Source organism: Parambassis ranga, chromosome 20 (genome assembly GCF_900634625.1).
Source record: "Parambassis ranga chromosome 20, fParRan2.1, whole genome shotgun sequence".
In the NCBI taxonomy this organism is placed as follows: domain Eukaryota; kingdom Metazoa; phylum Chordata; class Actinopteri; family Ambassidae; genus Parambassis; species Parambassis ranga.
Genome location: NC_041040.1, coordinates 4,454,939 through 4,466,950, shown reverse-complemented (window position 1 = coordinate 4,466,950; position 12,012 = coordinate 4,454,939). Strand labels below are relative to the sequence as shown.

The 12,012-nt window shown below is 45.0% G+C and overlaps 1 protein-coding gene across 15 annotated transcripts in view; it reads right to left on the bottom strand.

Moving 5' to 3' along the window:
* LOC114453318 (NLR family CARD domain-containing protein 3-like) overlaps positions 1-12,012 on the bottom strand; it is a 444,189-nt gene that overhangs the window by 375,833 nt on the left and 56,344 nt on the right. For 7 of the 15 annotated variants that reach the window (XM_028433155.1, XM_028433151.1, XM_028433147.1 and 4 more), the window contains 3 exons: positions 719-817; positions 427-525; positions 32-99 (listed from right to left, as the gene is read on the bottom strand). The exons of 4 other annotated variants lie outside the window; for them this stretch is intronic. In XM_028433155.1, the coding sequence (XP_028288956.1) occupies positions 32-99; positions 427-525; positions 719-817 (266 nt within the window). Of the gene's footprint in view, positions 1-31; positions 100-426; positions 526-718; positions 818-2,346; positions 2,536-4,479; positions 4,740-12,012 lie in introns of those variants that run through there. 4 more of the 15 variants (XM_028433153.1, XM_028433160.1, XM_028433154.1 and 1 more) reach the window with 4 other exon arrangements.

The following is a 12,012-nucleotide window of genomic DNA, read 5'->3' as shown; positions in this document are numbered from 1 at the left end:
AGTCCCTCAGCAGACACATGTCCAGTCTTACTCTGTCCTTGTCTTCGTCTTGATCTTGGCAGTTGCTCGTCCTCACAGATGTCGCTCCTCTTCCTCTTTCTGTGGAGACATGTCTTCATCAGTAAAATTATTTCTGGTTGTTATAAGAACATCAGAAAGTGTTGAGCAGCTCAGACGCTCTCAGAGAAACAGGAAGTCATGAACATGAATGAGCTGCTGTCTTTAACCACTGAGATCTTCCTGCAGGTTTCTGTGAACACACAGAGTCCACAGTGAAAGTCTCTCTGTGCAGCTGAGACCAGATAAGATTCTAAATGAGGTCTGAATACTTTGAGTTCATCAGGGTCATCATGTGGACATGAATGAAGACAAACTGCACCAGTGACATCATCACCATCCATCAGGACACTATAGAAACTCTCTTACTTTGGATTGAAGGGTCCAGGTTCAGCACTGAAGTCCGGAGGGTCAAATCTGGAATGGCCACTCTTCATGGACTCACAGATGGATCCTGGTCCTCTGTATCTGCAAACACAAATGTTTCTGTTCACATGGATCAATCAGTGAAGTCTCTCTGAACACATGAAGGACTGATCATCTGATGATCAGATGGTCCAATAACAGTCTTCTTCTTTAAACTCTGACTGAACCTCTGTAACATCAGGGACAGAAGAGATTCACATGAGACACATACAGGAGTCAGCAGCAGGTCTCTTACTCTGGATTGAAGGGTCCAGGTTCAGCACTGAAGTCTGGAGGTTCAAATCTGGAATGTCCACTCTTCATGGACTCACAGGTGGATCCTGGTCCTCTGTGTCTGCAAACACAAACTTTCCAAAGTCAGAGTAAAACCTAAGAAGATCAATCCAAACAGAATCAGACGAAACCTGTTTAGAAAGAAACCTTTGTGAAGAGCAGTTTGTTTTTATGAAGGAGAATAAAAACGGATTCAAATAATAATAAATCAGGTTTCATGTGAAGAAATGAGAGATTTTATGTTGAAGCCTTAAAAGGAGTTTGTGTTGTCTCTGGGAGTTTAACTGGTTCAGAGTGGCAAGCTGTGGCTGAGTTCCCGTTAAAGAACCAAGGATGCAGATGTCCTGTTCATGGCTGATTTATTGACTGTGGTCTGTAATAACAACAAAGTAGAACTCATAATACATATATTCAGCACTCAAATATGTCCCATGAATCATAAAACGCAAACAAATCCCCTCACACGAGGCTCACGGATTGTGCGTCTTAGCTAGTTAGCTTACCAACATAACATTAATTAGGTCAAGTCAGTTTTATCTTATTTTACATAAGGTGCCAGATCATAGCAGAATCATTGAAGGTTACCTTTCCTACAGAACAGACAACACCTTGTTCTATTACTAAACAAACTGAATAGCTTCATGTTGTTTGTTTTATGTGCATGGAGGCATGTCATTTCTGTACATGCTTTACTGTCTTTACTGCTTTCTGTCTTCATGCAGGTTTACACCTCATGCTGCTGTCTGTGCACAGAGGCCCGGTGTACTCACAGACACACAGACAGGTGTACTCACACATATACACAGACAGGTGTACTCACACACACACACAGACACACACAGACAGGTGTACTCACACACACACACATACACACACAGACAGGTGTACTCACACACACACACAGACAGACAGGTGTACTCACAGACACACACACACAGACAGGTGTGTGTACAGACAGGTGAGCACAGTCCTATCAGCAGTTAGAGAGCGTGTGTTTTGTTCACCATTACTTGTGACATGCTAGTTGGATACACTGAACTCCACTGACTGCGCTAGGCTAAGCTAACGTTACTGGTGTCAGCATTATTCTTATTTGTGCCATTTAAATATGCTGTTTACATCCCGCTCTGTAAGCCATGGCGGGACGACTGGATGCTGGGTGCTGTGGGTCTCCTCTCTGCTCTGACTGCAGCTGCTGTGAGGCGGGGAGGAGCTCACAGCTGCACCTCCTGAACGTCCCATGATGAACTAATGCTTAACTAAACAATACATGATATTAGCTACAAACTCCGGCTGGTTAGAACATCATTCATCTCACCTTCTGGCATCTACACACAGCAATAACCAGGGAGATACTCAGTGAGAAAGAAACTACAATCTCCCTCTGGAGAAACATCACAGCACAGAGTTTCTTCAGCAGGTGTGATGCCTTCAACAGCGTCAGGACCACTATGATGCATTCAAGAACATTGGACATATGAAACTTCCAATGAAACTCAGCTCAACAAACAGTCACAGTGTGGCTTTCTAACAAGCCTCAGCTCCCAGCCCTCACTGATCCACATGTGGAGGCAGCAGCAGGGCTCTTACCTTGGATTGAAGGGTCCAGGTTCAGCACTGAAGTCTGGAGGATAATCTTTGGACCAGTCACTCCTCAAAGACTCACAGATGGATCCTGGTGGTCCTGCTCTGCCCTCCTCTTCCTCCACACCACCATCCATCTTCAGTCAGTCTCAGGCCTGAACCAGGATCACTCTCTGCACTGAGCTGGTTTCTAACCTGTGAAAGACAAACAGAGGAACTGGGTTCAGCTGATCCAGGTTTCAGAGCTCACATTTAAAGAGAGATCAGAGGACTGAACATGTTCTCATGCAGATGTTCAGCAGGAAGGTTCTCCTTATGAGTCGGGTCCTGTTCAAGGTCTCTTCCTGACCCTGTTGGTCTTCAGGGGGTTCAGGCTCTGGGTCTGAGAACATTCCAGTACAGACTGCAGTGACACAGCTCGGTTTGGTAATAACTAAAAACATCCTCCAAAATGCAACTATTACCCCCACACTCAATGCTGTGAAAAGGTTTTAACCATTGGTGGACTGGGACTGGTGATTTGTCTCTTCTAGGTCGTATTTTACTGTCTAAAGCTGAGGGTCTCTGAAGACTCATGAATCCTTGTCCTCCAAGCTTCACACCCCCAGAAGTTATAAGGTGATCCGCTCCATTAACTTTAATCTCATCCTGAAAAATAAAACTCTACATTCACAGATCACAAGTAGTAAAAGAGAGAACAGAGGGTTAAAAGCTTCAGACTTCAAATCCACTGTTGCTGCTTCCAGGGTCAGATGGTTAAAGAATGTTTATCTATATGGTGCCATATTCCTCACAGGTTCTTGTAAAGGTCGGCGTTATAAAGGCTCAGGTTTGTGGTCTGTCATTCATCCATGTGTAAGTGCCACTGTGCTGATTAAGGGCAGTGAGAGGTCAGCTGGTCCATGCAGTGCCTTATTTGCACCACAGATGGCGCCATTCTTCCACCTACATCTGTGACGCCCCTCACTTAGACTTCCTGTACAGACAGACTGGAGGCAGAGCCTGTGTTCTGTCAGGTCTGGTGCAGATCACTGAGACTCTCCTGGTCTAGTCGATCACCTTAAATCTGCTTCATTTAGCTCTGCATGAATAAGTCTGACATGTTTATTAATAACAGGCTGAACATCACTCAGCTGTTACTTCAGGCTGCTGGAAACACTCCAAATATCAGAGGGAGCTGAACCTCTGCTCCTCTGTAAAGCTGCTTGTTTAAAGGGTTCATTTATATTCACCCTTGTGAAGTGAACGCCACTGTTCCTGTGCTGGCTGCTTTTACATGACTTTACTGCATGTGTTGAATCACTGAGAAGCTTCTCTGTGTCAATAAGAAGGTTTTTCTGACAGTTTATTTGTTGCTCAGGAAGTTTGTCACTTCACCTTCACTACATGGAAACATGAGTCACATCCATGTGCAGCCAGGCTGAACCTTTGTTCAATCAAACAGATGAAAACAGGTCTGTGTCAGTGCAGTGACTACATTACCCATGAGTGTTTGCTGCAGGGCGGTGTTTAAACACAGAGGAAGTCGATCAATAACCTGTTGATCAGTTCTCGTCCTCAGCACAAACCATCAGAGTCAAAGGCTCTGCTCCTGCAGCTGTCTGCAGACCTATCGACCAATCAGAACACAGAGCGTCTGAACATCTGCCTCAGTGTCAGCGCAGTGACGTCACTGTGAGCGTCTCCCCCCCACAGTCTGTGAACTTTTCTCCTGCTGATTATGAAGCTGTCTCCACACACAGGGACAGACGGACACTGATCACTGACACACTGCTCACACTCCTCCTCCTCCCTCCACCCGCTGCCCAGGCTCTTAGCGGGTTTAAAAGGGTTAATGTGAACAGACACTTTTCAATCTATGCTGTGAACGATGTTATTTTAGAAAACGAAGCAAACGTCGTGTTTCTAAACACCTGCTGTGTGTAAACGGCCTGAACCCGTCTGAAGGGTCCTGAGGCTTCGAGGCCTGGACTCACACAGGAGGCCTGGACTGCGCACTTACTGACACACACAGAAACACACAACGAGACACACAGACACACACACAACACGAGCAGTCTGCTGTCCACGCTCACGCTGACAAACAACAACAAGAACAACAACAACAACAGCTCTAAGAAACATGAAGTTTAAACTCACCCAGCTTCCGCCTTCAGCTCTCTGTCCGCTGCTCTTCACTCAAAATGGAGACTGAACAAAGTCACTTTCAGTTTCGATTCTTCCTCCATGTTGTGTAGTTCCAGGAAGAAGGAGCTCCGCCCACTGTACAGCGCTCACAGGCTGAGTTTGGACCACAGGTTCGGAGCAGCAGCGCCCTCATGACCAGAGTTACAAGGATCGATATATGGACAGTGTATCGGCAGAGTCACGTGACCGCTGATCGCTGCTCCTCTTTGATGTGACAGTGTGTGTACAGAGAGAGAGAGGGAGAGAGGGAGAGAGAGGGGGAGAGAGGGAGAGAGAGAGAGGGAGAGGGAGAGGGAGGGAGAGAGGGGGGGAGAGAGGGAGAGAGAGAGGGAGGGAGAGGGAGGGAGAGAGGGGGGGAGAGAGGGAGAGAGAGGGAGGGAGAGGGGGAGGGAGAGAGGGGGGGGAGGGAGAGAGAGAGAGAGGGGGAGAGAGAGGGAGGGGGGGGGGGAGAGGGAGAGGGAGAGAGAGAGGGGGGGGGGAGAGGGAGAGAGAGAGAGAGGGAGAGAGGGAGGGAGGGGGAGGAGTGAGGGAGAGAGAGGGAGAGGAGAGAGGGAGAGGGGGAGAGAGAGAGAGGAAGGGAGGAGGAGAGAGAGAGAGAGGGGGAGAGAGAGGGAGGGGGGGGGGAGGGGGACATGTTCGTGATGATTGATCATGTTCGGCAGGTTGAACACAGGTTGATGGTTCAACAGCAGCAACAGGAGACATGTTCATATTTATTCATCTTCCCTTTGGAGAGCTGTGAGCTTGTGTTGATGTTGTGTGTTTATTGTGACTGCAGGAAGCCACACACCAGGTGCAGCATCATCAATAAAGAGGCGATCGATCACAGCAGCGTTCTGATCGATCTCCCTGGTGACCTCAGTGTTCTGGAGCCTCAGTGGATAAAGCTCTCCCAGCCATCAACACAGCCAGTGTGGGGAAGAACGCTTCAAAAAGTAATCTGTAATGGACTCCGTTACATTACTCAGTCTGAGTACTCTGAATACTTGGATTACTCACACATTGAACTACATTTGAAGTGACTGCATGCAGTGATCAGCCCTGCTGACTGCAGGGGGCGCCATGAAGCATGAAACATGTCCAGACTGCTCCGGCTGACTGCGTCACATCAGTGTTCTGTCAGAGGAGCAGGACGTGATGACGTCAGAGGGACGTTTAAACCACGCAGCCATTAAGCATCTTCATCCTCATCTTCAACCGCATCCTCATCCTGATCTTCATCCTCATCTTCATCTTCACCTTGATCTTCATCCTCATCCTCTGACCCCATCAGTCTGTTCTGTCTCCTCTCTGTCTCTCTCTCTCCTCTCTGTCCACTGACATGAACCAAAAACTTTAGCTGTGATCAAAGATGCTGTATTGACGGTAAGAGCTCTCACTCCAACGACTATTCACCGTCACACACATGAACACAAGCTCACACTGAGCCGAGCGGTCAGAGTCAGACATCTGCTGTGAACAAGATCTTTGTTGTAGAAGAAGTGATGTTTATGTTTCCTCCAGCAGAGAACAGACACGTTAGAGTACTTCAACAGTGGAACTGTAATCTGATTACCACCTCTTTAGACTGTAACTGTAGTGGGATAGTTACTCAGATTTTGTATTCTGATTACATAACTGTGGTACATGTAGTCTGTTACTCCCCATCACTGCTCATGACACATGGGGGCAGCACGACCATCTGCTCCACTAAGAGCTTTCTATGGTCGATCATCTCACTGTGGGGAACTGGTGATGTGAACTGAAGGCTGAACCAACATGGCTGAAGCTGAAGAGGATGAAGGTGATGACAGGTTCTGAATTTGAGAAATTTTTTTTTGCATTTTTAAATAATTTATTATAAATTTATTTATTATAAATAATCCATAAAAGCTATATATTACCAGTATTTCACTGGATTATCGTTACAGAAGGCCTCTATCATCACAGTGAGTTTCATGAAAAAATACTGCAGGGTTATGGAGGAATGGAAGGTTGAATTGGCATTAAATTCAGAATTTTTGAAAAATGTTGCATTTTTTAAAAAATGTATTATGAATAATCCATCAATCTGCAGCAGATATTTCACTGGATTATTGTTACAGAATTGTTTCAATTTTCTCTGTCTTTGTCAGTTTGAAGATGTGACTGAGCAAACCACAGGCGAAAGAAGCTTCATGTCTTACAAAGGTTTATTGGAAACACATGAAGAATTAGACACAGTTTAACACTGCACATGCATAATGTGGTCCAGTCTGTTCATCCAGTGGCAGCAGCCTCTGTTCCACCTGGTTCTAAATCTGACTGTATTACAAAAGGTTTCCCCAAAGAACAGACCAGTGCTAATCATTAGCATAACAAATCTGAACTGTTCATGTTTCAAACATCTGCTCAAATCAAGGCTGAACAAAGCACTGACACTATTAACCCTAAAGTTATACATTCACAAAATATAACAAAATGATCTATATAATCATTGACAATTGAAATATGTATAGTAGGTAAAAAACCCAGCATTAGCTTTTTTGGGAAAATTCCCCCACAACCCCCTTCTACGGGCGATCACGGTGTTCCACTTGCAGTGAACAGAAAACAATGATTAAAGGAATAAGTGAATAGATGCACTTTATCAGCATGAGATTAAAGAGAAGGAAAATGGGGAAACCGACGGTGGTGACACAAGCCCTTCAGCTTACACGTCACATCACGGGATCCCTGAGGCTCCTTCAAAAAGTTCTCTTCCTCTTGGGTTCTCAGGAGCAGCGTTCAGCGTACACACCAGGAGATTCTCCGCTAACAGTCATGGTTTTTACATGCGGGTCAGATCCCTGGTCCTGAGCCAGTTAGGAGAAGCAGAATGTCTTCAGATCCAGATCCTCCTTCCCAGAACATGAAGTCATCATGGTCCTGAGGAGTGAAAGGCAACAGCAAGAATGATGAGGGATTGAAATGCATCAGGCAGCACAGACATAAATCATACAAACTACCTGTCTTATGGTCAGCCAGCAGTCCCAGTGTCCACATCTGGTCTGATCCCTGGTCCTCAGCCACAGCATGCAGTCATTATGAGAAGGGAGGCCGTCAGGCCCGAACATCTGAGCAGCTGTCCTGGAGGTCATCGTGGACCTGAGGACAGAAAAAACAGCAGCCAGCAAAGATCCCACAATAATCACATAAACAGCCACAAGGACTCCTTCAAGGGCCTGTATCAAAGAAAGCTGTTAACACATCTGAAGAAGTCGATAAAAGGTCTTTGTTAGAGTTCATACAGGAGGTAACACCTGCTTCCTCACTGGCTACAGCTTCTGTGGAGGAAACTTGTGTTAATCACATACATCAGATCAAGTTTAATTTCTGGACTGGCCTCCTTCTAGTCCTGGAGACTCATCTGGATGATGAACAGCTGATACCAACACTTGTTTCAGTCCACAGATCAGGTCCCTCTGAAAAAGGCAGCATGATGACCAGCTGCAGGAGACTCATGAGCAGCTCAGGCTGTTCAGGATTCTGTGAACTGTACTTTGACATAATAACACACAGTCTGAGGCTGTTGGGGTCAAAGGTTAATTCATTTTTACTTGTTTTTCAGTGTTCCATTTACTCTCCCAGACTCTGAAGGTGATACAAGGCTTTGAACCACATTCCATCAGCACCCTGTTTTCCAGACCCACCTTTTATTTTCAATAACCACTCGTTTGTATTTTCAGCAAATTCATTTTGCTTTGACCCATACTTCCTGACCAAACCCAAAACAGATTCAGAGACCTGATTTCATCACATTCAATGAACCCATGCAGTAAACCTTGTGCTTTAAACCACATTTTCAGACACCAGTTAGCGTATTAAGGAACTCGCCATTAATCAGTTTCCCTTTGAACCATATGTCATGCTTCCTTTGCTCCTCTTGTAGCAACAACCCAATACAGAACCATGAGAGACCTGATTTCATGACACACTTCAATGAACCCATCACACCTGGTTTGTACCTTTGTTCACCATCTTGCATTACATTTCCTCACCACCCTTTTTTGATTTCATCAGTTTTTGTTTTAAACCACATTCCATCAGCACCCTGTTTTTCAGACCAATAACCACTCGTTTGTATTTTCAGCAAATTCATTTTGCTTTGACCCATACTTCCTGACCAAACCCAAAAAAGATTCACGCAAAGACCTGATTTCATCACATTCAATGAACCCATCACCGTGTTTGTACCTTTGAACATTTCCCATCATGCTTTAGTTTCTTACCCTTTGTGTTTTCATCACTTTGAACCATGTTTCACAAACACTTTTCATTTTCAATAACCTCAGTTCTGTCAAGAAATTCAACATTAATCATTTTTGTTTTAAACATGATTTCATTGCACAAATCAACAAACCCATCCAGACCTTAGAACCTCTGAACATCAGACATGTAGACGTTTTCTTGAATTACCTGGTTATTTCATTTTCAACAAGCACCTTTGCAAAGTTTCATGTTTATCCATTTGTGTGTCAGTTACTCACCGTCAGATGGCCAGCAGCAGGCACTCACACTGGTTATAGCAGCTTCGTACAGACCCTCTTCCATGACAGTCACAGGCTGCAATGAATCCTTTCAAACAGTAATCAATGCAATTAAATTAATTCATATAGTGAGTATGAAGAAAGGTGATGACAAGGGTTGAGGGAACTGCTCAGTGGATGGTGGTTTGAATTATGCCATATGTGTGCATACAAACCTTGACCATCTGTAGCTGGCAGCTCTACTCATCCCTACACAGGATGAAGATCACTGACATCAATGACAAGAAGCTGCTCCTTCCTCATGCTTCCCCTGGGTCTTGGAAACTCCAACATCTGGTTCTTCTGTGTCTCTACCTAAAAGCTCACATTCTGACATTTTTCCTGTCTTTACTCAACTCACAGGCCAAAGTGGCTCCATATGTACAGTAACATTACACAGTACAACATATTGTTAACTTTAGAGTCTTCTGTAAATCTGCTTTAATATAAGGTTTGTTTAACTGTACATCTGCAATAACACCAACATACAACTGCATTTGATGATGTAATGGGAAAGGCGACAAGAGTTACAAATGACGACTCATCCTGCCGGGTCCAAACGTCCCACACACACCGTGGAGCTCCGGCGTCTCATCGCCCCCCCTCACCTGTGGTGGAGAGAAAAGCCTGTTAAGATGTGAAGCTGGTGGAAACCAAAGCTTCTTCCTGCTAGTTCAACATACGTCAGTGCTTCTTACTTTGTGCAGCAGAGACGCTGCCAGCTCCACTTTGAAAGACACCAACGTGACAACTGTCGCACAACTGAAGCTCCGGCACCAACAGAGCACAGCTCCTGTGAAAGAGCAGCACAGTTTAACTCCACAACATTCAAAGCTTTGTACATTTTAGATCCTCAATCATTAGTGACACGATGGATAATGCATGAGGAGAACCAAGCAGTGAAGCTCCCTTTAAAACACCTTCAAAGTCAGAACATGACCATGTCAGAGACTTCTATAGGAAAACACACACAGTGCTTTGAAGGAGCCAGTTTGGTCCAATATGAACCCATCAGTGGTTTTACATCATCACAATAAAGGTTTCACAAAAAAAAACTGTTGTGCATTTGTTTACCCCTGCAGCACAATCCATGATTGGACCTGGTCTAGATGAGGGAGTGCATCAACAGGACATGACGCCAAATAAGAATATAGTATTATAAATATGTATGTATTATATATAACCACAAAACTAGCCTAACAAGCTAACACACCTGACAACAATTAAGCAATTCCGACTAGCATTAGCTGCTAACGTTGCTCGCAATCAAAGTATTAACTGACCTGAGAGAGCTTCTCTTTAAAGTTTGGACCGGGTCATGAGGCTCACAGAAACCTCAGCTGGTTAATTTATGTTAGCTTTAAGTTTAAAAACTTAATTAACACAACGTTATGGTACAAAAGTCAGAACCAGGCCACCATGCACAGCACTGGTTCAAACTGGCCTAACAAGCTAACACACCTGACAACAATTAAGCAGCGTCGATTAGCGTTAGCGGCTAACGTAGCTCGCAATCAAGCCATCACTGACCTTAAAGCAGAGTTTCAGCTTCTGTTTGGAGTTTGGACCGAATCATTCCCTGAGTCCAAACGTCCCACGAACCCTGTGGAGCTCCCGCGGTTCATGTCCCCACCTGTCTGCACGGAGTGAAGGCCGCAGCTCCTGTGAGGGAGGTGGAGCAGCGGATGCTAATGACGAATTAGCATCAGAGCGGCACAGACGCGGCGACGTGATGACGTCATCCAAGCAACACGCACAACTTCTGGGACTTAAGAGACAACGGAGATCAAATAAATAATAAAAAGATTCATAAATCATTGGTTATTGATCCACGATCAGGTGAAACGGGAAAAGAACAAATAAAGAAACATTTCACTGATATTACTGCTGTTGTTATTTTACTACATTAAATATGATCAAAGAATGTGTTCATGTGTGTTTTAACCGTTTTCTCCTTTTTGTTGCTTCATTCAGAACAAACCCTTGAACACTGCTGCACTGACTGTTTATACACTTCTTGTTTTGAGGTGTTCTAAGTTCATGTTTCACCTTTTTGGTTCTCTCTGCATTTTGTAACAGGCTGAATACATTTAGAGCATGGATTAACTAAAATAGCAAACATATAATATTAGATAAACGCTGGTTTAAAAGTAACATAAATATGATGTTTGTATATAAACACATGATCAGGTCAGACTGATGTAGCAGCAGCGCCCCCTGCTGTTGGAATAAAAAGCTTCATTCAGGGCTTTGCATGTTCTCCGACCAGCTTTATTGCTGCGTTTCCTTTACTTGTGCTAGTGTCCCCAAAAAGGAGGAGCAGCCTCCACCCTGGTACCACACCGCGCCTGGTTTGTTCCTGAGCAGGTCCTCAGCCTCCTCAGGCTCTGCACCTGGTAGAGCGCCTTCAGCTGGATGTCACTCAGACTGGTTCCGGCCTGCAGGGAAGAAAACTCAAACAAAACAACACCGCTCAACTTTTCCACCACATAAATAGAGTAAACTGACAGAGGAAGAATGGCAGCCTGGTCTGAGGGGATGGATCTCAGTAAGAGAGAAGGGATCAGGGTTTTTGTTCATCATCCTCAAAGAGTTAAACTCACTCACCTGCGGTCTGTGTAGAAGTATGAGAGATAATTTACTGTGTTTCTCTCCCCCTTCTTCTCCTTCATCCCTCCTTCACTCCTCTTCCTCCTTGCTCCACACACAGTGCTGACTCAGCAGTGTGATGTCCTCTCCTCACAGTGATGGTGGCAGATGAAGCGATGAAGAGTAAAAAGCTGAAGAACACATTGCTTCAAAGATACTGTGTTTGTTTCTAGCAGAGAATGGTTCCGATCCATCGACCTCTGGGTTATGAGCCCAGCAGGCTCTGCTGAGAAACACCCCAGATGGGACTTGAACCCACAATCCCTGGCTTAGGAGGCCAACACTGGGGCTGGACATGGACATGAGGGTG